At 50.6% G+C, this 27,264-nt stretch overlaps 2 protein-coding genes across 2 annotated transcripts; one reads left to right on the top strand and one right to left on the bottom strand.

The window, feature by feature from the left end:
- Positions 1 to 4: 4 nt before the first annotated feature.
- On the top strand, positions 5 to 8,838 carry RPS6KL1 (ribosomal protein S6 kinase like 1). Its single transcript, XM_069017898.1, is given in 13 exon segments — positions 5 to 161; positions 164 to 203; positions 206 to 405; positions 408 to 771; positions 1,068 to 1,189; positions 2,026 to 2,118; positions 2,932 to 2,979; positions 3,747 to 3,879; positions 5,196 to 6,104; positions 6,933 to 7,022; positions 7,176 to 7,258; positions 7,543 to 7,638; positions 7,765 to 8,838. Coding segments are annotated over 13 exon segments (2,346 nt in total). The 5' UTR covers positions 5 to 104; the 3' UTR covers positions 7,876 to 8,838.
- Positions 8,839 to 10,588: 1,750 nt separating this feature from the next.
- Positions 10,589 to 26,919, bottom strand: DLST (dihydrolipoamide S-succinyltransferase). The gene is made up of 15 exons (XM_069017899.1): positions 26,780 to 26,919; positions 22,326 to 22,359; positions 20,974 to 21,022; positions 19,931 to 19,986; positions 19,496 to 19,570; positions 19,050 to 19,105; positions 18,241 to 18,352; positions 17,587 to 17,745; positions 17,222 to 17,307; positions 16,477 to 16,574; positions 14,509 to 14,639; positions 13,870 to 13,943; positions 12,937 to 13,020; positions 12,241 to 12,408; positions 10,589 to 11,785 (listed from the first exon to the last, which is right to left on the bottom strand). The coding sequence occupies exons 1-15, from the start codon at positions 26,846 to 26,848 to the stop codon at positions 11,651 to 11,653; spliced, it is 1,386 nt and encodes a 461-aa protein (XP_068874000.1). The 5' UTR covers positions 26,849 to 26,919; the 3' UTR covers positions 10,589 to 11,650.
- Positions 26,920 to 27,264: the final 345 nt, after the last annotated feature.

Below are 27,264 nucleotides of genomic sequence, written 5' to 3'. Positions count from 1 at the left end.
AAAGGCTAATTAAAACACAGCTAATTATGCGTTGTGGGAGGAAGGAAACGCGGCGGCAAAAGCAGTATTTAATGAACGGGAGCTTGGTTAATTAAGGGCAATTAATGGTGAATAAGGATGACAATAAAGCAAGTGGAGCGACGGCGCTCACCGCGCATTAACGGAGCGATGGAGCGCCTGCCTCGGGCGGGGGCGGGACCCCAGCGGGGGGACCCGGGCACGGACCCCGCGGGGGGCGATGATGATGATGATGGTGATGATGATGATGGTGATGATGATGATGATCTCATGCGCGGCCAATCAGCGCCGCCCGCCCCTGCCGCGCCCCTGCCGCCCCGCCCGGCGGTGCCGGGGGATGCTGGCGCCCGCGCTGCCCAGGTGCGGGACCGCGGGGGCGGCGGGGGTGTGGGGCCGGGGGCCGTGCCGGGGGGGCCGTGCCGGTAAGCGAAGGGGCCGGGGCGTGCGTCGCTCCCCGGCGGACCCCGCAGCCCCGCTCCCGGCGTGCCGGCGGCGCGGGGCGGCGGCGCGGGGCCATGAGCCGGGCGGAGGCCGAGCCCTGCTCCCGGGCGCTGGCGCAGGCCCGCGTCTACCTGGGGCAGCTGCGGGGCCGCGTCGTCCCGGCGGGGCCCGAGGGCGGCGGGCGCCGGGACTACCTGGTGGAGGCGGCGCGGCAGCTGCGGCTGGCGCTGGAGCGGGACGTCAGCGAGGACTACGAGGAGGCCTTCAACCACTACCAGAACGGCGTGGACGTGCTGCTCCGCGGCGTGCAGGGTGTGTGCGGCCTCCCGGGGGCGGAGGACAGGGGCATCCCTCCGGGGACGCCAGCCAGGGGACCGGGGTATTCATATCGGGAGTCCCCTGGGGGGCCAAGGTATCCCTACAGGGAGAATGACAAGAGGAGGGGGAAATCCCTCTAGGTAGTGTGGTGAGGGCACTGGGGCGTCTTTCCAGGGAGTGCATTCCTACCGGGAGAAGGGTGAAGGGGCTGGGGCATCCGCCTGGGGGCTGTGGCCAGTCCTCCGGGACCGTGCCAGGCCCCTCACACCCACCCTTTGCTCCGACCGCAGTTGACCCCAACAAAGAGCGTCGGGAGGCCGTGAAGCGGAAGATCACCCAGTACCTGCGGCGCGCCGAGGAAATCTTCAATTGCCACCTGCAGCGGGCGGGCGGTGGCAGCAGCACCGCCACGGTGAGGGGCCGGCGTGGGGCCGCGTGGGCGGCGTGGCAGCGGTTCTGTGGCGCTGGGAAACGGGGGTGGGGGCGTGGACACGCAGGTAAAGCAGCCCCAGTGGGCCTCCTTGTCTGTCTGCCAGATGCCACACTAAGATGGTGTAGAGAAAACGGCAGGTGCATCAAGCTGCAGAGTGTCCTGGCCTGCCAGTGGCTGCAAGGGAGCTGGCAGCTCTTCGCCCTGCCTGGATCAAGGAGCTGAGGTGGGCCCAGGTTGCCGAGGGTGCTTCCAGGATGCCACCCTCCAAAGCGTGTGTGCTTAGCTTGCTGCCACCATACCATAGTGGGTATGGACATTTTTGTGGTGACTGAAGCCACTGCAGGGAACTACCCTGTTAAATGTTAAAAATGTCCTATTCCCTGTCATCATTCCCATCTGTATGGAAACCAAAGACAATGGCTGCTTTCTGTATTGTGGGAAGGAGGTAGTTAAAGAAGGGAGAAGAGGGCGAGGTCAGAGCCTAGTGTGAAGAATACAGGGAGAAAGACAACTATCTTCCACACAGATCCCCTTAGTGTTGAAACAGTCCTGGTCTAGCTACAAATTTTGGTGTGATTTTTACCTCTGCTGCAAGTGCAAGCTTTCCCTAAAAAATATAGAAATCCAGGGGGTGGCCAAGAAAATGGTCCAGCTGATGTTAGAAATGAACCATGGCCATTGGAGTGTTGTCCCTGCATGTTGACCAGCTAGGCAGTATTGCTGCCCGCTCTGGAAAATGCGGGGACTTTTTTCACACACTGTAATGGACAGCAGCATTTCTAGGTCCTTCATCCTCTTCTCTTATCACCTTGCAGGGCTACAGCAGCCTGCGCTTCCGGCCAATCAGGACACTGAGCTCGGCAGTGGAGAACCTGAGACGGTGTAAGGTTGTGGGAGTGATTGATAAGGTAATGACTTGACCTGGAGATGGGGGATGAGGTTGGGGCTGGACCAAAGGGAGCATAAGCTGGAGGGTTCTAGCAGTTGGAATGGGGGTGCCAGCCCTCAGCACATCCATCAAGCAACATTGGGGTATCCATCCACACCATTCCCACCCAGAAAAATTCACAGGAGAGGACTCAAGACCCCTTAAGGAGTTAATTGGGAAATCTGTTAATGTCCCCATTACTTTTTCTTACCAGAGCTCCCAAGATACTTGCAGGCAGGTTTATGCATCTGGTTCTTTCCCACATATGGGATTGTGCTTGATGCCCAGGTGCCATGATGGTGGGCTCCTGTGGATAATCTAGGCTTCAGCAGAAGCTGAGCTATCTGGGTGAATAAACTAATTAGAAGTTCATTATCTTGGAGTGAAGATGCCAGACTTACTGTATCCACACACGCACTGCACATTGCTCTCCACTGATGTTCACACATCTCAGTTTGTCAGGACTGATGCGATCCTCCTGTCCTGCTGAGGCCCAGGTTTGAGCCCAGTGTCCCCCACACAGCCCAGAAAGAGCACTGTGAAACCCTTGAGTGTGGAGGAAGCAAAACTGGCATGGGAGCCACCTCTCGGTTTAATTAATTTTCTGCTTCTTGACTGCATGGCTATCTCCTTGCCAATAACCTTGTCTTTCAAGACTAGGGGTCTGAGCCCCACCAGACTCTTCCAGTTGGGTGGGAGCTTGTTTCAGTTCCAGAGTTGAGTCCCTTGGGTCATTCCTGTAGGCTGTGTGTTGGGTCACCGCTTCTGACCAGTACTGTATATACTGTCCCAGGTGCAGATTGTCCAGGATCCAGCCACTGGTGAGACCTTTATACTCAAGGTGGGTGTTTTCAGTTTCATCTGCCTGCTTCTCCCTCTCAGGCTGGGGCCACCTTGTCCAAGCAGAGGAACAAAAAACAGCAGCTCTTAGAGGCTGGATGATGTTCATGGTTCAAAAACCTTCTTTTGGCTGCCTCAGCCATCCTCTGTGATCAGAAGGGAAGTGGTTCTCCTTGGTCATCCGTTTCTCTTGACTTGTAACGCTTCAAGCCCGTGTTAATCTGGGTCAACCCCTGAAACAGGTTGTGGGTGAGGTGTACTCAGCACAAGTCCTAGAGTATTTTTCAGTGCCCTTGGGACTAATAGTGAAGGGCTTCAGTAACTGGACAAGGAGGATCTGGCAGGAGAGGGAGAAGCATAATTTCCAGGGGAAGCAGAGAAAGGGCTGGGATGGTAGGTTCCTGCCTGAAGGGAGCAGGGCGGTTACAGAGGAGTCACTGCTTGACCAGCTGTGCCCTCTGGGCCCCACAGTGCAGATGGGGAGTGCCCTACCTTGGCGGAGCTTTGCAGAGCGCTGCTTTATCACAGCTGGGTGCTGGGGACTGACAGACTCCGTATGAGCTGCAGGTTTGAACAGATGGGAAGCTCCATTGCAGCTGACAAGGGAGCAGCCATGGGGCTTGGCAGAAGGCGCAGTCCCTTCTGGCTGGCCTCCAGCCCTGCCAGGTGCTAGGCTGCACGGAGTCCAAATCCCCACCTGTAACACCCAAGTTACATCCAAGGACACACAAGTCCTGCTGTAACACCCATCTACCTGTACCTCCTCAGAGCCTCCCCAAATCCCACGTTGAGACCCGTGAGCGACAGACCATCATCCCTCATGGGGTCCCCTTCATGGTCAAGCTGTTGTGCTACTATGTGAGTGAGGACTCCATCTTCCTCCATCTGGAGCACGTAAAGGGTGAGTAAGAACAGCCTTGCCTCCCATCTGTGAAGCATCCTTCCTTTAAAATCTGAAATGTTTCTTCTACTGTTTTCAGACTGTTTTTTATAGTGATAGTGTAAGCTGTCTTCTTCATAGAAGGGTGGTGGGTACCAGGGCTTGGACACTCCGTGGACAGAGCTGCTCAGCTGTGAATTCCAGGAGTTTGATAAGAACTGACTGGGGATGTAACCTAGAAATGGGCCTATGGAGACCTACAAGGAAAAGAGGTTGTGTGTGTGTGGGTGTAATATGGAAACCAGCCTTAGTCTTTAGAGAGATGAGCCACTGGGCCTCATGGGAGGGAGCGGTGATGCCTTTAGGTAATGATGTGATCCACCATCTTGAAAAGAAAAACCTCTTCATTTTACTGGCATTGTTTGACCATAACAGGAAGGTGATGGAGAAGGAAAACGAAATGAGGTAGTTCACTTGAATGTTGTAGAACAAAACAATCTTCTGACAAGACATTTATAAAGCTTTTTTTTGGTTACAAAAGGTCACACTGGATTTTGAGATCATATCAAAGAGAGGAGATGGAATATCAGGGCGTAAGAGGCAGTGAGCGTACTGGAATTTGGGTACAAGGAGGCATCCTTGAGGCTTGTCCCAGATCCTGGTGAAGAAGTATGACAAGGTGGAGGCTTGTCCCAAGGAGCTTATTTACTCTCTGCTGGTTGAATGGATGTATAGGGAACAGCGGCTGGAGTCCAGTAATGACAAATGGAGGCTAAGGTGTGTTGAAGAACAGGCTCTACTCCTTGGGCATTGCTATAGGATAAGTTTGCAGAAAGCAGCCAGCACTTAATGTAGTGAGGCTGGGAAGCCCTGGCAGCATGCTGTGGGCTCCAGAGCCTGCTGCACTGGCTCACTGCTGACCCACGGGCTCGTGCCATGCTGTGGGAGCTCTCTGGCATCTCTGTCACACAGGAAGGAAAGGCTTTCAGAGGAAAGTGGGGATGGCAGTGGCATCAGGAGCATCTGTAAATATGTGGCTTGTCTGTGACATGGAAGTGGCAGAGCTGGGATCAAGAAGACTGTGCAGAATGGGGAGAGGGCTGCTAAAGGAGGAGAGAATCGGACTTTGGTGTGCCAGGTCCTGGGGAAGGTGTGGCATTGGGCATGGTGTGCCTGTAGGGCAGGAGTGTATTCTGCATGGACTTGAGCTTTGCTGCTGGGGACATAAATGATGCTCAGTCACATCCCCACTAACCTGGGCCTGAATGGGCCATGTCCACAGTGGGGGAACCATGGATACTTTCTGCCTCATCACTTGTTCTCTTTCTGCTTTCCAGGGGAGACACTGTGGTCTCACCTCCGCTCTAAGTACTGTGTCCAGCAGGACTCTGCCGATTCAAACACCATGCAAGCCCTGAGGGACCATGACACAGAGAATGGTGTGGGAAACTCCCAGGGTGGCAGCCAACTATCCATCTTCCCTGTTTGGATAGGCAGTGGCCTCCCAGGCTCTGTGAACTACCGGGTATTGGGAAACACTGATGGCTCAGTCCCTCAGGAGCAGTCCCCTGATCCCACAGACTCTGGCTCAGGGAACCACTGCCAGCTTCTCCTGGCTCCTGCCAGCAGCATGAGGGCTGCACATGGAGGACAGGATCTAAGTGTGACACAGACTGTGTCTGGTGTTGTGGACCATTTTCCAGCAGCGTCAGCCAAATGTCCTGGCCACCTTGCCAGCCAGGGCCTGGTTGTCTACCCACGGAATGATCTAACCAGTGGCACAGGCTGCATATCAGAGAGAACAACCTCCCAACAAGGCCCCAGGCTTCTCCAGGGGCTTGTCCCTGTACCAAAGACTGTGAGAGAGGGCCAGCCAGGGGCAGGGCAACTGCCAACTCAGAAAGTGTCTGAAGCCTCCCAGGCTCAGCCCCTCCTGACCCTCGGTGAGAGGCAGCTTCCTGCAGGAGCTGCCTTGTCCAGCTCTGGCAAACCGTGTGTGCCTGACTCAGCTGTGTGGGAGCCCTTGTGGGGAGCAAGCCAGACCTGTGGCCAGCTCAGCAAACAGCCACCATCAGGACAATGCAGGGCTTTGGCTTCCCATGGACACAACCGGAGAGCGTGGGCTGTAAAGGAGGAGCAGGTGCAGCTGTGGGCAGCAGAAATCCTCCTGGCCTTAGAGGGACTTCACCAACAGGGTGTATTTTGCCGGGACCTCAACCCCAGGAACCTGCTGCTTGATGCAGCTGGTAGGTAATGCCCCATACTGCTGCCCCAAGGAGAAGGAAATTGGTCTCTCAGCTGAGAGACTGCTGCTTGCCCCATTTCCAGAAAATGTGGACTTTCTTGAGGTTACTTTAAGGGGAGGTGGGAGTCTGGGAAGGTTTGGATATTTCTGAAACTGGAAGTGTGATCTCACTTAGGTTTTCCAAGTAGTTATTACAAGAAATGGCTCTGCAGCTGGAGCATCAAGGGCCATAGCCACAGAAATGCCTTGCCCCTGCTTCCACATGGGGGTTGGTTGCCTGGGAAATCCCAGCATGGGGAAGCTGGGACCAAGTGAACTGTGCCTGAGGTTAGGGGGACTAGTGGGTTAGTTTTCCCCTACTTATAGTAACTGCCTGCTGGGGGTGTTCTGGAGCTGTCCCATCCCTCTGAGCCATGGACATTGCTGTCAGTGCAAGTCCCTGCTCAGCTGGCAACATCTGGGATGAATTGGAGAGCTACAAATTGCTTAAGAAAATGAAAATGCAGAGAGTTTTACAAGGTGAAAGCTAACCTTCTCCCCCCTTCCCCTTTAAAATCTACTTCTTTCCTCACCACAGCCTGCACTGAGATCTGTGAGCTTGGAGCCCACCTAAGCAGGCTCACCAGCTCTGAGTGCCTGTTGGGCACCTCAGGCAAGCACTGGGAGGCCAGTGGGGGGATGTGTGGTGCCAGGGGATGCTCAGTGCCTCTGTGTTCAGGGTGTGACAGGGGCCCAGTGTCTGGCGTTCCCAGTGGCAGGGATATGGCTTGGCTTTGTGCTATGACCGAAGTCCCTGACCTCCCTGCTTTTGACTGGTGCTGCTCTGCAGGTCACATCCGTCTCACCTTCTTTGGCCAGTGGACAGAGGTGGAGCCCCAATACTGCAGCCAGGCACGGGAAGAGCTCTACAGTGCTCCAGGTAAGGGATGTGTCCCCTGGCTTCTCCAGCTCTCTGTCCAGTGGCACCAATTGGAGAGAAAGGGATTCTGCAGGCAGCGAGATGTGCCCAGCACAATGTGACCACTGGTGCTTGCTGCCTCCAGCCCTAACCCCTCTCTGTCTCTTTCTGCAGAAGTGGGGGGGATCATGGAGCCCACTGAAGCAGCTGACTGCTGGAGCTTTGGCTCTCTCTTGTATGAGTTGCTGACAGGAGTGGTAAGAGGCTGAGGAGCTGTGCAAGGAGGACAGGGGAGGAGGAGGCTCAAGGGCTGCTTGCTGTGTAGGGCTGGGAGGGTGCCTTGCCCTGCTGGCACCTCAGTTCTTGGCCAGGTTGCTTTAGATGTGTGATTCCCAGTGCCTGTGTGTGGTCTCTATGTGTTAAGGGCCCTGGCTTTTAAATCCTGCTGTGTAGGGCTGGGGTTATGTGGCAATGAAGACTCAACAGGGTGCTCCTACCCTCCTTGGTGCCTCTGCTTACCATCACCCTCTGCCTCCTGCAGCCACTCTCTCAAAACCATCCATCAGGGATTCAGCCTCACACCCAGCTGCATCTGCCAGAGGGCCTCAGCCTGGCTGCTACATCACTGCTCACCGAGGTGAGGGGCTTGGGTCGATGGGAGGGAGAATGGGACTAGAGGCTGGGGAAAGGCAGGGTCCAGTCTGGGTACCTTTTCCAGTGTCCCCATCTTCCCATCCTCCTGTCCCATTGCTTTTCTCTGCAGCTCCTGCAGTACAATCCAAAACGGCGCTTGGGCTCTGGAGGAGGTGGCATAGCAAAGCTGAAGTCTCACTCCTTCTTCAGCACAGTCCCATGGAACAAGCTGGTGGGCTAAGCAGGCTCTCCTTCCCCCACGGAGCTGGGCTCTGGGCTGCTTCCCTGGCACTTGTGACCCCAGGTGGCACTGGCAGGTCTGCCTGCTGGAGAAGGTTTGCCTCAAGGGCTGCCCCGAGGTGGGGCAACGAGGTTTTGCAGCCTTACATGTTCTTCTGTCTCTGCTTCTGTTCATTGGCATCTCCAAAGAGGAGGCAGCAGGCTGGGCCAGGCTGTCTTCTCCTCCAGGTCCTCCCTGGTGGCAAAAGGAACCTGGGTGCCCACCCCCAGGAAGCGGTGGTGTTCCCCTTCTTGGGGCATCCCTTCCTCAGCTCAGCAGCTCGCCCTAGAATGCTTTCCCTGTGTTTTTTATCTCTATTGCTCCCACTGTGACCCCCCTGCTCTGTTACTTTTTGTGGCTTTCAAATGCAGCCCCTCCGGGCCCTGCTGGCTGGAGCCCAAGCCCGGGGTCTCTGCCCCTCTCTGACTGCATGTATGTGTGTGGGTCATCCCTTGCTGTGGCGGTGAGACAACAAGGAACCCTCTGCTCTTCTCTCCCTTGCCCTCTGGAAAAAATAAATTACTCCATATCGCTTGGAGAAGTGTCCTTTTGTTTCTGAGCTGCACCAGCCAGGTGTAGGCCAAGCATGCTCAGTGAGGGCGAGCCCCAAATCTGTTTCTGAAACCTGCCTGGGAGCCCTGGGTTGGTGTCACCCCGAGCCATCAGCACTGAGTGCCTGGCCTTTTGCCGTTCTGCTCCTGCCTGCCTCACAGCCTCTCAGGGCTGCACAGCTGTATGGCTGCAGCTCAGACGTGGGAGAAATGCACAGAGTGCCTGGGTTTTCTTTCACCCTTTTGGCATTGTTACTTGTTGTGGCTCCAGCCTTGCATGCCTGGGTGCTCCTTTCCTCTGGCAGGCCAGCAGCCCTCGCTGCCGTGCTTTGGGCATGGTCATCCCTGGTAGATCAGTGAGGGTTGAAAGGGGTGAACTCTGACAGCCAGCGCAGAGGGAAGGAGGCCAAGCGTACATACATTCAGGATCAAGGAAAAGCAGCACAAGCACATGTGTCTGCTGACAGCCCAAGGCAGAGGCTCCCATGCTCAGCTGTGCAAGTCAAAGCCTCAGGCTGGAGGATGAGCACGAAGTGGCAGCGGTGCGGTTCTGACCCCCCTCTCCCAGCACTCCCTCACACTGCTCACTGATCTCCCTTAGTAAGGAATTACTGCTACCAGTGCCACGTCTCTGGCTAGCTGGTTCCAGCTCCCGCTTGCCCGCAGCAGCAAGAAGACACCCTCCCTGGCAGCAGCAGCAGGAGCACTCGTCCACCAGAGGGAAGCAGAGCCCTGGAAAAACCCATCTCCTGCAGCAGCAAAGGTACGGACACCTCAATGGCTGTGCAGAAACCGGAGAACTAAGCACGGAGCTGACCACTAACGTCACAGAAGGCCAGAGAGCAGGAGCAGCTGAGCCTGGGGCTTTTCCTCTCCATGGCAGCCTGCACTGGCTGAATCCTCCAGCTGCAGGCTTGCACCCCTGTCCACCAGCCTCCTAGTCCTGTGATTCAGGGGAGGTTCAGGAGGAAGGACCCTGTGGCCAAAGCCACAGCATGGCATCTTGCAACTCAGTGCCATGGAGTCAGACAAGAGAGTCAAACAAAATGAAGTTTCAAGCACAACTCTTACAGCAAGCCTTGACAGGGCAGATTAAATAAAGCAGTTTGCTAGGCTGCATAATTTCAAGAGCTTGACTGTATATTCACTTCCTGGATGGTTCAAAGGCATCATTTATTGCAGCTCCACACAGAATAAAGGCTTCCCCAGGCTCATGTACAAAGTCAAGGTGGACCCTCTGTATCCTAAACCAGCACAGAGGCTGGGTGCAAGCAGCATTTTTTTAATCAAAACCTTCTCTTTTGCTCGGCTTATTTGTGCAAGAACTAGACTCTCCACCCTTCCCAGAACAAGGAAGGGTTTTTTTTCCTCTTCCCCTAACCCACCTCAGCCAGGGCCAGGCAAAACAGCTGACTCCACGCTCTGGTTTTGTCCCTAGCTGCCAGGAAAATGCAGGCACCAGGACTAGGAACTGCTCTCCCTTTCATCCACATGGCAGCTGTGGGTGCAATCGTTTTCTATTAGAAAGGGCTGCCCTCTTCACCCGTAGCTGGGAAGAGCAAACTATTCTCTGAAGTTGATGTCAGAGCCGGGAAAACCCTGCCATGATCCAGGAATGATTTTGTATTGTTCCAACAAGGACAGCTCCTTGGGGAAATGCCCAGCACCACAGACAGCTTCTGCTGTTCCTCATTCTTGCTTCCTTTCTCCCTCAGCCTTTTCCTCACTTGCATGAATTACAATTCTCCCCTGTTGCAACAGTAAAAACTCAACCCAGCTCCATACCTGTACTTTATGAGCCTGTCCCAGGTCTCCCTCTTGGCCATCATGCCCTTTAGCAAACACTGGGAATTCCTCACCATCTGTAACAGTTCTCTTGCTAGACCAAGAAAAGGATGATTTCCAGCCCTAAAAACCTCCTCTTTCCTGGGAAGAGCCCATTCTTTGGCAGAGAATTTGAGGACAGCAGTGTTCACACGCAGAGAAGCCTCAATTTAGTACCACCAGTGATGGGCTCAGCTCCCACTGCCTCTTTTCTCTCACCACCACGTAACAAGCCTCCTGTAACTGCACACAGGATGCTGCTGATGCCAGAGTCCTGGCCCCCTCAAACACACCCCACCTTGCAGTCGTTGCACAGTTTTATTTCATTTAAAATCCGCTGTGTTAAATATTTTTGTTACAAGTTCTGTGTAGGGGGTAAGAGTAATAGACTCTGCAGGCACTAGCAACCCCCTCACCCCTCAATTCATGTGTGCGCTATCAGATTAAGAACTGCCCCCCTCCCCCCAAAACCAGCACCCGTGGGCTGGGATATACATTACAGTGAAAGGCCTGGCCCCCCCAGCTGCGTGTCCGCTGGGAGCAGGCCAAGCCCCTGCACGCAGGAAGCCAGCAGTCAGATCCACCGCCAGTGAGCTGTGAGTCAAGGAGAGTTGCTGGGGGCTGGTTCTCACCCCCATGTGAAAGGGTTGTCCCCAGGAAGTGCTACCTCCACAGAGGTCACGGGCTCTGCCCACCCTCACAGGAACATTCATGCCACAGTGACTGGGCTGGTGAAAGACAATCTCCAAGGGAAAGCAGGGGAGCTGCCACCCCGTGTTACTGTCTGTGGAGGGAGTGTAACTAGGGCGCTGCCAGAAGCATGACACCTACCTCAAGCCCTGCTCTGACCAAAACTTTTCCTGCAAGTGGCCTCAGGGTCAGACCACCCTTGCAAGGCAGATGAGTGTGAAATATTTTCAAGCAAAACATGGACAGGACAGGAGCCTTTCCTCTCCTCTCCCTCCCAGAAACCTTAGTGCTAGGCAATAAAGCTGAACCCGCCATGGAGGCGCAGGGAAGGATACCCTAGCACAGCAGCAGCAAGCAGTTTCCAGTGGTATAGGACAAGCTAGAGGTGAGTTTGGTGCCGAGAGGGAGAGGATGCCACACAGATGGCTTTGGAAAGGCAGTGCCATTCAGTGGTTGGCCCACTGCATGGCAGCTCTTGTGAGATACTAAACCTTCATTAAACAAGATAGGAAAGGAGGTAGGAGCTATCCCCGTAATTCCCTCTGGGACAGCTCCAATCACAGCGGAGGGAAAAAGACTGGAATGACTCCTGCCAGTTCCTGAATGCCCTGCATTGTCCCTGCTGGTGCTGCAGCCCTGTCCTGGGTGGGTTGTGTGGGGGTGTGGCTGCCCTACAGGTCGAGCAGCAGCACGCGGGGATCCTCCACCGCTGCCTTGATCTTGCGCAGGAAGGTCACAGCCTCTCTGCCGTCGATGAGCCGGTGATCGTAGGTCAGTGCCACGTACATCATAGGCCGCACCTCGATCTGAGGAGGGACACGGGATTAGTGAGCTCAGCACTCCTGCCTGCATGATCCCCTCCTCTCAGTTCAGGGAAGACCTGGCTTTTTCCTGCCCTGAATCCACGGTTCAGGCCCTCCTGGATGTGTTCTGCCTGGCAAGGTTATCTACCCACCCACCCAGGCTGGGTCCATGCCACACACAAGATTAGGTCCCTTCCTGGAACTGCTCCCTATCACAAAGGCTACAACCTCCTCCTTCCCACATTTCAGCAGATTATAACCAGTTTTCCCCCACACAAAGTCCCCTGCACAGCTGAGGCAAGTACGAGGGCCAGGCAAAGGTGCCCTATAGCCATTAGTCTCTGCTCCTCCTTCAAAGTAAAGTGTTTTAGAAGTGACACCAATCCCTTAGAAAAAGGTCCTCAATCTGCTGAGCCCTCTCTTTTGTTCAGTAAAACTCCCTGTGCAGGTCCACCTACCTTGCCTCCCACAGCCACAGGCCTGTCAAAGATGGCATGCATGCCTAAGATGGCAGACTGGGGTGGGTTAATGATAGGTGTTCCAAAGAGTGACCCAAAAACCCCACCGTTGCTGATTGTGAAAGTGCCACCATCCATGTCTTCAATGGCCAGTTCATTCTTCCGTGCCTAGAAGAAAAAGTAAGGTCTTAGAAAGCCACACAGATCACAGGGACCAAAGAACAAGGGTTTGGACATTCACTCTCTCTAGGAATAAATACTGTTTGCAAGAGTTTTGCTTATTGATTTGCTCAGCTGAAAACCAGCACAAATTGCTCAAAAATGCATCCTGTCTTTAGAGCTGAACATGTAGTGGCTTTGGGGAAGGATTCTCTCGCCTCGGCTCTCAACTCATGCTTTTGCAGGAGACAGACACAGGAACTTCTACACCAGGGCAGTTCAGCCTTGGCCTCTAAAGACAAAGGTGAAGACACACATCACTAATGCATAGACTGCAGTCTTCTGGAAAGGCAACAAGTAGAGCTGTCCTAGAAGGCAGAGGCACAGCCAGACATATAACTGGATCACTCCCCACAGCACAACTCAGTGTGTTAGAGGTCAGAGATGACAACACAGAGAGACCAAATCAATACATGCCGATCCAGCACTCCCAATTCTTCCCATTCCTCCCAACCCTCTTCAGAAAACTTTCCTTACCTTCTCCCCCAACTCGTAGATAGCACGCTCTATGTCAGCAAAGTTCATGTTTTCTACATTCCTAACCACAGGGACCACCAGACCCTGGGGAGAAGCAAAGTCCATGAATAGTAAATTCAGTGCAGTGCCACACAGATAGCTGTCATGAGGCAGGAACCTGGACACAGCCCTGGAGAGTTCCTGCCTCCCCCTCAGCCCACAGCAGTGGTTGGCAGAGCTGCCTCACACCCTGGCAGCCTGACAGGAAACCTGGCATGACACACATCAAGGGCTGACACCTTAAACTGAGTCATCATCTTTGCCTTTTTTAGCCTATATCGTAAAATCAACCAGGTCTGTCTGCATCCAGCTCCACATTAATTCCTGGGTGACACACTGGGATATTTCAGCTGGCACCTCTTTCTCTCACCTCTTTATGCTGGGCATCCCCTAGACTTTGGGAGCAATGACAGAACTTCAGTCCTTGTCAAACCTCTGCCTCATAGCAGAACCTTCTAATCAAGACGGTTACTCACTAATTCAACATCTGTAACTCCATCCCACACTCTCCCTGGACAGAAGGATGTTTGTGGAACAGCACAGCGAAGTTAGCCCAAGGACAGGACGTTCAAAGCCTTTACTGCCTATGTCATGGATTCATGACAAAAGAGGGTTTCCCTAATTTGGCCCGACTCATTAACAACTGAGATCTATATTGACCCTGTTACCACATCTCTTATCAAGATGAATATAGTGGCAGAATATTCTCTGTCCTCCATCTTCTCTCAAAACCTATCTCAGCAGTCCATAATGTATCAGATGTCTAATTTATACAGTAAGTCTTACCAGTTAATTTCTGCTGCACCAGAGCACAAAGCTGAGTTGGCTCAAAGTGTATGACCATCCCATACCAAAGGCTGCAGGAAGCACGGACAAAGCATCCAAGGTACCTACCCGGGGAGTTGCTACAGCAACACTGATGTCCACATAGTCCCTGTACACAATCTCTTTGGTCGTGTCATCAATCACTAGAAAGAGAAAAAACTTGTGTTACATATGCAGAACCTAGGATCGAGGGTTTGGCAGGCTACAAATTGTAAAAACTTGCTCATGTCTAGCTTTAACTAACTCCAGAGAAGAAGGAGCCCTTGCTGTACCAGTGGGAGAAGCACTAGGACAGACAGAAAGGAAACAGTCCACACAGCTTAGTTCCCTGCAGTTATTCTCCCCTTGGTTATTCTGCTCCTCTGGATTTCAGCAAGCACCTCTGACATCCCCAGGAACTGCACTGTGCCTACAGCAGCCACCTGTACACCAAACAGCAGGCTCTGCCCTCTGCAGGCTGCCTATGCATGGCCCCAGCCCCACTCCTGGTCACCCCTTCCTAATAGAGTCCCTCTTGGCAAGCTGTCCTCTACCTACGTAAGTGGCTTTAGCAAAATCAGCTGCAGCATGCAGGACTGTCCCCCTTTTTCCTGTGTATTTGTCTTGCTTCTCCAAGCTACTACTCCTGCCATGGACTTGGCCATTTACTTTCCCACATTCTGCCACATTCCCTAGACATGCAAGTCATCAGCAAGGGTCCCCACTCACCTGCATTCACAACAGGCTGGTCCTGCAGAGCAAAGGCTGCAGCTTTCACAAAAGCTGACATGAAACCTAGCTTCAGGTTGTGCTTTTTCAGGAAGGTATCCTTGTGTACAGTTCTCATCTCCCGGATGTTGCTGTAAAATACACGGTAACACTGGCAACCCCACTCTGTAACAGATTTGTAACAGCCCCAAGGATACAAATCTGCTCCACCAAGTGGGCAACCTCCAGTCTGCTGAAAAACCCTTCACATATCATAGGTACTGAACATGGCTCTAAGGTTCCTGCCAAAGGATCAAACAGAAACTGGTCCTGGACCACAAATTCCACAGGACAGGGTAAACCTGCATGGCCCACACTGCCAGGCACAGAAGCAAGATGGGACACGGCATATTTCCTGCTTAAGCCTGATGTTGCCACCTATCCTCTGGAGACACCAGGGCTCATACCAGTGTGGCACCACAGACAGCAAATACAGGTGTGGCTGGGCTGACATAAAAGGGTGAAAAACCGGGAAATACCAACAGCAGAAAACATGCAGGAAAGGAAATCAAAGTGATCAAAGGAAAATACCTCAATCACTCTGCAAGTTCAGCACCAGGCAGCACACCACCACCTCTGTACCCAACTCTCTGGCTGTGGGAGTTGAGTGAATATGAAAAGAATTTTCCCAGGTGCTACAGTACTGGGTGCCAGTCCACCCACAGCCCTTAAGCAGACACATCATGTTTCCCCACTGCTTCTATTAATCAAAATTGAGGCCATTTACAAAACATCAACCAACCTGTGGCTGCAAGCGCTGCCTATTCTAGGCTAACATCAGATGCTGTGGAATCGCATGGTTCATCCCTTCCCCCTTCAGAGACCTCAAGTCTTTGAAGAGACAGTTTCACCAAGGAGCAGGGTTTTCCACGGTTTAGAATGTTTGTTTTCCTGTGCCTAACCTTGTTTAGGGTTAGGATTACCGCCCAAAGACATTAGTGCCTCCCAAGACACAAGGACCGCAGCAATGAGGATGCAGCTTGCTATGGAACTGGCTCATTATAGCCTCCTCCTTTCAGACACTGACCCCCATGGGAAGCAGGAGGCCCCAGCACAGGTCTTCACGAATCAACTTCACAGTAATCAATCCAAACCACATTAACAGATGCAATGAGAGCCCCAGGCTGGCGTAAAGCGACACCTCAGTGAGCCTCTGAGAGGAGATAAAGCTGCAGCACTTCCCTCCAATCAAGACTATTTTGCCAGACTTATTGTTCTGAGACCCAAATATTTACATGTTTTGTCTTAAGGAGTAGTATAGGATTTCACAAGGCAATTTGATTTGGGCACAATTTCCCCTTAATGCACTGTAACATAAGCTGCCCGCCCTCCAAAGACATTAGTGTGCTCAGTCCATGCAACCACTTGAGTCAGGAGCCCCCCACCTGCTTGAGGGGATGGGGAAGGGTGCTACTCTGTCTCTGGAACGCTGTACCATCTGACAGCAAAGGCCTCACACCTATGCAATGCTTACCTGAAAGGCTGATGAGCCCTGGCCCACTCACTGGAAGTTAAATACCTCCAAAAGCAGTAACCTGGTGGAGTGGCAGAAAGCAGATGCTACATCTTGCTGTCTTCTAACAGCCACTATATGCAAGTGATACTAACCCCTCCTGGTCTTCTGCTCAACATTTACCAGTCTTCCACCAAAAAGCCCACAGAAGAGGAACCAGAGACTACCCCTATTACAAGTAGCAGATGACTCTCAAGGAATGACAGGCCATTAGGAAGCTATGTATCCCCTCATACCACAACACCAACATGGTCCTGAAGAAGCTGCGCAGACTGCGGTACACACCTAAGAAAGAGGTCCTAAAAGACAAGTTGCCAATCTCTCCAAAGAGAACCTGCAAGGTTTTGACTGCTGTTTAAAGGTGACTGTCTTCACCTGTTTCTACTCATACAGGGAAAAAGAGGTTTGCTCCTCACCTCATATCAATCTCATTGAAAGTAGTCAGCATGGCACAAGTATTCTGAGCCTCTTTCAGTCGCTGAGCAATACGCTGACGCATCCTATTCATTTTCACCTGCAAATTAAAAAGATATAAGCAGAAGCTGCCTCAAGCTCATCCAAGGGCAAAATCCACAAGAAACTCAAAAGACCCTTCTCTTGCCATCTGACTGACTACTAACAGATGCCTAAGGCCAAGGTTTTCACTCCAGGTAAGGAACATGATGGGCTGAGGAGTTTATTTCACTGCTCAGCTCAACATGCACTTGAAAAGCAGTGCTGAAATGCATCACAGTATAGCTACTTCTGACCTCTACATTCCTCAAGACCTCCAAGCATGCATAGCTTTCCATGTGGCTAACATGAGAAGAGCAAGACTGCTAAAAAAGCAGGTTGCTCAACCATGCTCTCTTAACAATGCACAAGGCAGCTTCAGCAGCCTCAACCCTTTGCTGAGGGTTTGTGGACAGTCTGTCCTCAGTCAGCAGAGCTCAAGACAAGACTTTTGCCTAGAAAAGACCTGTGCCAGATTGGTCCAAGCTCTTCCTTTACACCACTCATTAGTGGTTCCCTCATGTAGAGAATTTTCCCATCTGTCACAGCTCTACTGAGCTGGGTGTGCACAGGTAGATATGGACACATCCGGAAAACTCAAGGCTTATGCCAGAACAGATTAGCACCTAGCAAAAGAAGTGCTGGCAAGGCCCTGTTCCCACAGCTTACCCTATGCTCTGATCTGGCACCTTTGGTGGGCACTGCCTCCCCAGGAGGGGCTGCCGCTGGGGCTGCAGCCGGCTTCACAGCAGACACTGAGGGTGAAAAACACATCAGTCAAAAACGGAAGCCAGGTAGAAAAAGCCCTGAGGTAGAAAGCACATTTGAGCTTCTTGCTTAAGCAACACAGTGTGGCAACAGCCTTGAATTAGGCTGGGAAGGTTCCAGGCATAGCTGAGCAATCCAGTCTAGAGCATGCAGGGCAATACTGCGGGAAGCCTTCACCACAAATGCCTCTATTTGCTGTCTAATTTTACACACTCTCCCCCAAAGAAGAGAGGCTTGAGAACAGGAACAAATGGCTGTTGCCTCACCTGGTTTGCTGTCGATGGGCTGAGTTGACACAGGCGGCACTGGTGGCATTGTAGTGGGAATTGCTGCTGCAGCAGGGGGGGGAGGAGCAGGTGCAGCTACAGGTTCAGGGGCTGCAGGAGGAGGAGGGGCTGCTGCTGGTTTAGCCTTGGCAGGAGCAGCTGAAAGAAAAGGAAGAACCATGGTAAGGGCACCATCTTCCACTGGCAGAGATCTGTGAATCCAACCAACCTAACAAAAGTAAACCCTCAGGCAGAGTGCCTTTATGTGCTCAGTACTACTGAGCTGACTAAAGTCACCACAAGAGAAAGTCATTGCAAAAATGTTCTACTCATTGACACCCTTGATCTCACTTGTGCAGGAGACTGGATGCTACAGAGATGCGGGCACAGAAGGGAGTTAGGGGAATTCTCAACTAGTTATAGCTAAGAGCTCAATCTCCTCCAGAGGGAACAAAAGAGAAGATCCCCCTCAGAAGGACTAAAATTATACTTTTCTAATGGACAACAGAATAGGAGTATTTTCTTCCAGCTACAGAAGCAGATGGAGGAATTATTTAACCTCTCTCAGGATCCCTCTAAATGCTTTGCTTTCATCTGCAGAAAAAAACTGGTGGAAACACAAAGGCCTATGCAAGTTATACATGCCTGACTTACCTCCAGTTTTCCTGAGTTTGAATAGAGGTGTCCCCCCTTCCACTTTGCCACCATCGGGTACCAGAAGGGCTTCAATCACACCAGCTGCTGGGGCTGGAACTTGCACTGATGTCTGAAAAAAAAAAACCATCAGTGAAATTCTCCCAAACACTGGTTGGAGAACAAGTGCCCAAGAGAAGATGCCAATATGTGCAGACACACATTGTATTTGGCACAGACAGCAGCTATGTCTCACACTATTTGCACCAGCTTTCACACCCTCTACCGGGATTTTGTGCCAATAGTTAGAAGTTTTAGGGGATGCTGGCAGTGTAACGTATAGCCTGATCTCCAGGGTACAGTCAAGGGTACTGACCCACTGCCAGCATCTTCCTGACAGCAAGGCTGAAAACAGAACTTGGCAGAGAATTCAGCCAGAGCTTCAAGGCTTAAGAGTACTTTAAGGGGTGGATAAACTTAAAACCTAAATTTAGAACAATTTGAAGACAACCTATGGCTTGCAGATTTCTCCTTTGTTTAAATGCAAATAGGTTTCAAAACTTAGAGCACTCAGATTGGAAGGAGTAGAATTACAACTCCAACAAATATCAACACCAGTGATGATTAATCAAATGGATGAGTAAGGGTTATCAAGAATTCTCACTTAAGGCACAGCAAGTTTTCATACTAGATGAGAAAAGCTTTTTCTCCATGAAGAGAGCAGGAGACACAGTCAGGGCCCTGCAGGCTCTAGGAGCTCTTAGCAGGAGAGAAGCCATACAGGGTACCAGCTACAGAACTAGAAAAAGTTTTGGTCCAGAAACTCCTACCTTGTCTGTTTCAATCTCACACACCACTTCATCTTCCGCCACTGTGTCTCCAACAGCTGAATAACAGATATGAAGACCACTGTGAGAAGGCAGGTGTGCTCTGGCCTCCCCTCTTTACCCACAGCAGCTTCCCACACTAACCCATAACTTTATCACCCCCAGTTCTCCACAAAGAAAAGACTAGTTCAAACAATCTACTGCACAGTTAAGAGTCTGATTCCAGCTTGGGTATCTTCCTTCATCCAACATCACAATCACCCCTGACAGAGAGGTGATGAGGCAGTAACTGCAATCCTTACCCCTTAGGAGAGCTGCAATTCAATGCCTCATTTGTCACAGACTGCAAGGCACAGAGCAGGATGTCAGCCAGTGAACTGTAATGCACCCCCAAGGTGTCCAACACAGCAGTAAGTGGTAAGAATTTCAGGGAAGAGGCAATTGCTTACCTTTCTCCCACCTGACATCTCCTTCTGTGACTGACTCTGCAAAGGCTGGTGTGTTCACCGTAACCACGTCATCCCCTGTGAGAGAGACAAACAGACTTGACTGCATTTAGAGCTAAAAATTTCTTCATTGCTTCATTCTTGTTACCACAACTCTGCTAAAGGGGGTAGGCCATCAGACATCAATTGCTATCCGTCTCCTTGCTTCAACACTGATCAACATTTAAACACCAGAGAAATTCACATTTGACTGAAAGCCACATTGTGATAGGAATGCCAGACAAAATCTTTAGGGCCCTGGGGATATAAACCCTGAGTCACCCATGCAGGCAGGACAGCAGTGAGCCTTGACCAAGGACAGAAGGTAGCTTGGGCTGTTGGCAGGACAGCAAGAGGTAGCAAAAGAAGCATCACACTAATTCCTGACTTTTTACTTACTATGGACCGCAGTGGTTCTGAAGTAGCGGACAGTGAAGACACTGGAGCTATTTACTCTGCAGAAAGAGAGAAAAGTATGAACACAGAAGAACATTCCTCTGCAGGCTGCCAGCACCAAGCTCTGATGTGAAAGGCTGCTCGGCTGTTCTGATGTATTTGTTCCAAAGGACTCCTACTTACTGTTCAAGCTGCAACAACCCAGTAAGAAAGGAAACATTACATCCTACCATCACTAGTGCTCTCAGAAACTCAGTGAGAACTGACATGTATGGAATTTTAATTTAGACAGGCAACCCAAGAGAACCTTCATGGTTTAAATACTAATTAAAGGGTGACCTGGCCAGCCCACGTAATGCCCAAGACTAGTGCAATAACCATTTTTTTACCTCCAGATTAGGACTGTCATCTCTACAGAAGTTGTTAGATTGCCCAAAAAAAAAATCAGAAAAGCATCATAAATTGGCTATGGCAACGCATCCAAAACCCACCTATTTCCCTCCACCATGTTTCTTCACAGGGAGCTAGCAATCTCAAGCATTCCAAAGGATGATTTTTGTATCTACTGACATCACATTTGGAAAACCGAAACAAACGTGCTTTAGCGTTTCCTCCAGCACAGGCTACTTTGTACAAACAGACCGGTATTTCAGGCTTTTATGCATGTACTCTTATGGTTATTTCCCCAAATATAAGACCACCTCAGTAATGCAAACCCCGAACAACAGCTCTGTGAATGACCCCAATTCTCCTGACAGAAAATCTACCAGGATACCATCATAGAGCAAACAACACCTCTAGTCAGATAATCAAAGAGTAGAGATCCATTTATTGCTAGTTTCCTTATTCTCCTCCCTTCCCTGCCTCAGTATCTGGTTGCAGACAAAGCTTGTTTTCTAGATTTTGTTAGGGCTAGCTCCATGCTCCTACGACGTGCACAAGGATTTTATGACAGCCAACCACGCTCTGTTTCTCAGACCTCAAATCTTATAATGGCTAGAGGAGCCCCAGTCTCCCCACATGACAGTTTTCCTGGGGATACTTACACAAGCTTCCTGCTGTTTGTGTAAGCCAGTCCTTGGCTCCCAGACACCCCTGTGAAAGAGAAAGGAGTTACCCACAGGAATACTATCCAGCTGTCCAGCCCTCAAGTATCCCCATCAGATAAAAGAAGGCAGAGGACACCACTGCCCACCCTGAAAGAAGTTTGGGACCAAGTGGGGAATACATCCATGCAGAGACACCTCGGTGCCATCAAACCTGCCCAGAGCTTGCCAAGAACAGTGGTCTTGTCTTCATCTAGATTTACAGGGATGGGGAAAAGTTATAGCTTGACAACAAAGCTAATAAGGATAACTTTGAAAAGGGCAAACAAAGCAGCAGCTACCCCATTCAGAGCAAAACCAGAAAAGAGCTATGAGGAACCACCTCCAGGACTGCTGAGTTACACCCATACAAAGGATAGGAGCAAGGTATCAGCCCCGTAACAGGCACCCCCAGGAAGCCTCACAGTCGCAGACACAGCTAAGGAGGAAACAAAGACTGAAAAGAGGGTGTAGGGCAGAGTAATGAGCCACCATCACCCCTCTTCTCTGCCCACTCCCTGTCCAGAGAAATTGTTTTCCCAAACTCGCAACAGGGAAATACTTGCACAGCTTCCCAGTTTCACCTACCCCACTGTCCCCTTCCCACACTGCTCATATGCCCTGACACTGCAATTTTTATTACGAACTGAACTCCTTTGTCTCTTACAGGGCACTGAGCAGTTTTCCAGACTGATCTTAAAGAGAGTCAGCGTAGTAACTGGAGAAAATAATTATCTCAATTACACAATGGCAGAGGGAAGAACCATTTCCCCACTTGATTTTTTAAAAAAGCAATACAATTTCTACACCATCCCCTACTAAAGGGTTGATATTGGAACTCTAGAAACCAAGAGATAAGCAGATTTAACTGGTTTCTCAAAGTGGAATCAGAAGTGAGTGAAATAATGCTATATAAACACAGTACAGCTAGGAAAAACAGAGCTCTAAGGAAAAACAGTTTAAGTGCTGAAGTGGAGTTCACAGGCACACTAAATTTGACATGTTACCTAATATTCACCCATCATTTTCAAAAGAGTTTATTAGAGAGCTAGGGCTCTGCAACAGGATGTGCTTCAAGCACTGCAATGCTTGAAATACATTGTGCTGCTGCTGTGAAATCTTCACCAGAGCCAAATGGATCAAGCAGCATGTACATCAGGCAAGCGAGGCACTCCCATGGAAACTTAGCTCATTGCACTGTTCTTCACAACATGACTGACAGAAATAAACCCCAATCAGACCTATTACAAACTTCCATCATCAGCTCTGTTCTTTCTAGGTTGTCTGAAATGAAATAAAAGTGTAAGACTCACCAGACAGAGGGCATCTTGCCAGAGTACAGTTCCCCTGTCAGAGAGAAGAGGATGTATCAGTATTGCAAGAAGACAAATCCATCCTAGAAGGACTTTGGTTCTTCCCTGAGATCTGAATCAGACACAGGACCCACCATTTCCATGCTCCAGTCTGCAGGCATGGCACTTCCCCACTGTGTGCTAAAGCAGGAGAGCACCTATGCCCTTCTCTTTCCTTTGTCTCCTCCCAGGGTGTTTTATGATGCAGTGATGTTAAATTTGATGCTTTTGTTTTTCGGTTCTGGCTCCAGCAGTTTTGACCTTCTCATGCACACTTTCCTCTTTAAGAAGGAACAGATTTCCAATAAAATTTTCTATGAATGAGAAGGTAAAGGGTAGCTACCGGATATGATGAAAAAACATCCCATGATGTTTACTCCTACAGTCATGAATGCAGCATCTAGAGTTTGTAAAATTTTTTTCTAAAGCTATGGGGCCTTTGAACTCCAGAAGGCCAGAATTCCTCTCAATGGCAAAATTTCTACTGCGTCAGTAACCCAGGAATTCCACATTCTTTGATGTTTCATTTCATGCCTGTGTAATCATTGACTGCACTCCTAGCTCAGCATAACAGTGCTCAAAAAGCAGAAGACATTTCAAGATATTCCAATTACTTCCCCTACTGTTACTACATATTTCTCTCACATCAAACCTGCAGGACAGAAGAAGCTAAGAAGTCTTTAAAAGTAGTAGGAAAATAGCACTGTAACTACGACTGAAATGCAGTCAACTGGCTTAGAACAACAGCAGCTCAAGAGCTCAAAGTACCCTTATCCAGCAGCTAAGGTAAAAGTTAAGATTTCCTTCACACCTTCAGCATGTGAAGTTTGTATACAAGCCCTGATTTCAGCTTCAGCAAAGCAAGCAGGATGGGATATGTGACATTAAATATCAAAATAATTTGAGGAGCTGTGCGGCAAGACAACACAGAGACCAAGGACCAACAATATATTTAAGCTTGGCACACCTCCTACAGGACTGAGTGCTGTAGCATACAAAAACACGTTCAATGAACACTTTGTATCAAAACTACTAACAGGCCTGGAATCAAGCCCTTGGTGCTTTAATTATCCAAGTATAAATGGATTTGGCTTCTTGGATAACAACACAGAGTCAACTCAATGGTCATGGGGCAATTCAACAGGGTTATGATTAGCTGTGCCAGGGATGCAGGCAGCCAGTCTGACTTACTGCTAAGCTCCAGCACAACACTATGCAGCCACCCTGCTTGCCAGTTCACTGCAGGGATCAACGATCCTGAACCAACAGTCCTGCAAAACCGGCTTCAGGCAGGGCCTGCTGGAACCCCTGCCCCAAGTCTGGCTGGGTAAGGGGAAGCAGGAAGTACTGCGCAGACTTTGTAGAGTCATCTTGAATGCTACAATGCCTAATCTTGGTGCAGCACTGGCCCCTGCTAATTCAGATCTGGTTTGTGAAGAGCCAGCTCTAAGCCAGGATCAGTAAGACAAACGCCAACTTAACTCCACGGGGTCAGCTGTCTAGAGCACCACAATCCTCAGCACTCTGTATTGATCATATTTTTCCCACCTTCTGTAGTGTCCCAGATAACATGGGGTCAATCACAAATAGAGTATCAAGTGACTTGAGTTCCCCTCTACCCATTAATGTTTTCCCTGGTGCTTTATTAAAAAAGTGGTTAAAGGCATTCCTAGCATGCCAGACAATAAATTGTTAAGAAAGGAACAGCCTCAGACTGAAGCAAAACCAGACAATTTTATTTGCCCAGGACCAGTTTACCGTGGAGTTAAAACAAACAAACAAAAAGTTCAGAAGGCCTGTCCTAAAATAAATCACTGTGAGAAAACACATCTGCAGCTCTCTTCCATCAGTGGTGGCAAGTCTGTGTTCTACAACTGCAGCAAATTAAGGAAAAAATTGCTATCACTCTACTCTTCATCTTTTAGGTTAAGAAATTAGGGAAAGAGCTTAAAGTGAGGAGGAAGCCACTGCTAAAAGATATTAAGATGTTCTGCAGAACTGTTGTGTGTCTCTCCCTTAACCACAGTACCTCAGAGACGGACATGCAGCTTCAGGAGACACATGACAGGGCTACTTCCTGTTCCATTTTTTCCCTGAAGGAATCATTCTGACTGCACCTGTTTCTGGAGCACCGGGCTAAATCTGCCCTCTGCCTTCCATTGGAACTTTTTCAGCAAGAATGGAAGTATTTTGGTTTTGCTACCTGGCATTAGCACTTTGGGCCGCTTTAAAAAGACAGCCTTCACTTGGGGAAAGAAATCTTGGTCTAATTAGCCAGTGACTCATGTACCAAGTGATTAATTTTTCCCTCTCGTTTCACATGACTTCTCAGAATCGTTTTTATAACTGTTATTACGTCAAAGTGACCCTGGCACACACCGCCCTAGGTCACACCTTTCAAGAAGCCATCACCTTCCAGCAGGCCACTATGCACTGAAATAAATGATGGACTACATAAGCTAAGGCAACAGCCTGTATATGAGCAGTGAGGGACCAGTTCAGGTACGGAATCTGATGAACTTGACAGTTTCAACAGAGGCAAACCAGAAGGCCAGTGCTGTGCAGCTCCAACAACAGGCAAAGCAGCAAATGGTTCTCCAGCCATAGCTTCTTCAAAGCAAAGCAGCTCCTGCTTCGACAAGGATGAGCACAAACCACTGCTACACACAAAAACCCCACTGTGTGGCTTTCATGGATATCAACACAATTATATATAGCATGGGAGGGCAGATGCCAAGATGGGATGGAGATAACAATGCTGAGTGGTGAAGGATACTGTTACTAAGACAACAGGATGAGAACTCCTCCAGCACGAGGGGAGGATCAAACAGAGAGGAAAAAAGTTCTTTACGAACTCCTCCCCAGATAAACAGAAGGATTTGATTCTCAAAGCATTGCACGCAGCTCCTGACCAAACCAATCTTTTCCAGACTAGCTCTTCTCTGGACTTCTTCATGTCATCCTTCAGTGTCTGTCTGCCCCTGCCTTGAGTCTTACGTGCTACAGGCTATGGATGCACATTCATGGTTTCTCCTTGATATATGAATTCAGGACCTTTTCTTCTTTTATAGGCAGTCAAACCCTCACCCTCATTGACTCCACTCTTCTCCCATTCAATCCTCCACTTCTGAATTTTGTACATGTCTACTGTTCTCACTTCTGCCATCAGAGGTTTGCCAAGTTCTGAAATTTCTTTCTATCTCTCCAAAAAGCATGTAGTACACCACAATCAAAATTTACTTCCCATATTGCTGCTCAAATGGAAATCAAACTACTACTACAACTTTTCCAGTACATCTAACAGGTAAACTAGCATTCAACCTAAAACCTCCTGATTTTCAGACTAGTTTTGTAAAAGGTCTGAATACTCCATCTGACTTCTCCCTGGTCTGTACAATTACACAGCACCACTAAGAGCTGACAAAGTGTAAATATTGCTAAAATGCCATTTTAATAAGCTTGTTTAAACTGCATTATAATCAGTTTGTCTCTACATATATGTATAGCACACTGTAACTATACAGTTACTTCTAAGTTGTTCATAATGCAGTTTTACATGTATACACACGTATTTATAAACACAAACCTGTCACTACCTTACAATCAGTTATCAACACTTGCTTGCCTACATTTACAGATGTCTAAAATCAAGTCTCATGCTCTAAGGCTCCACCTGGTCACTGGAAGAGAACTGATCTTTCTCATCCTGTCGGTATGCACATATATGTGTGTGCACATGAAGCTGTGCATGTTTGCCATTTAAATGGAAGATGTGTCCAGCAGTCACTGAACGACAGGACCCAGCTGGCCAAGGGCAGCCCCAGGGTTAAGCAGCTATTGGGCTCTGTCAGCCCACGCTGCAGCCAGCAGAGGTTACCGCCGTTTGCAGCGGTTCAATGACTGCCCTGAAAAGCGAGCACAGAATTTAAACAACAAACCAGATACCGGTTTGCTGCCGTTCCTGCACCGGGCGCACCCCGGCCGTGGGGGTCTCTGCCAGCGCAGCCGGTGGCTGCCAACAGCGAGGGCCCCAAACGCTACAGCCACTGACAGGCGGGGACAGCGGAGCCCGAGAGCGGCGGCGCTCGGAAGCCCTTCCCGCCGCTCAGCGCTGCCCGGTGCCGCTGCGCCGCCGCCCTTCCCGCCGGGCCTGGCCGGGCCGGGCCGGGCTGGGCGGCAGCGGGGCAGCGGCACCCGCTGGGAAGGGGCAGCGCCGCGCTCACCGCGGCCCCTGCTGGGGGGCGGCCTCGCCGCCCCTCCCTGTGCCCGGCTCTGCCGTGTCCCCGGGGCGGCGGTGCCGAGCGCCAGGCAGCAGGGGACGCGTCCCGGTGCCCTTGGCGCCGCCGACCTCGCCCGCCCAGCCGCCGCCCTCCCTCGCTGCCCCGCTCCCCGCCGCCGGTGCCCGCGGGCCGTACCTGTCGGAGGGCGCGCAGCGAGCGGCCCAGCGCACGGCCGAGGCAGCGGGACCGCCACAGCGGCACCATCGCGGCGGCGGCGGCGGCGGCGGGAGGGGCCGCAGGGCGGACACCGGAACCAGGCCCGGCGCGAGCCGGAAGCGCGCGGGGCCGGACCAACCTCCTCAGAACGAGGGGAGCAGCCGGGGGCGGGACCATCGCGAGCGGGGGGCGGGGCTGTGGGGCAGGGCAGGCCGGGGACGCGGGGCTGCTAGTAATATTCCTGTGTATTACCATACATGTAATAATATATGTGTGATCGCATTCTGTATAATATAATATGTTATATGTTATTTTACATATTTTTATGTATGGATTACACACATATAAAATATCTATGTGTTACATATATTTATATAAACACATGCATCTGTATATATAGATGTTATTATATGTAATAATATATGTATATGTGTAATAAATAACCCTATGTATTACAAAGAGTG

This window comes from Aphelocoma coerulescens, chromosome 5, assembly GCF_041296385.1.
Source record: "Aphelocoma coerulescens isolate FSJ_1873_10779 chromosome 5, UR_Acoe_1.0, whole genome shotgun sequence".
NCBI lineage: Eukaryota > Metazoa > Chordata > Aves > Passeriformes > Corvidae > Aphelocoma > Aphelocoma coerulescens.
This window is presented reverse-complemented; position numbering and strand designations above follow the sequence as displayed.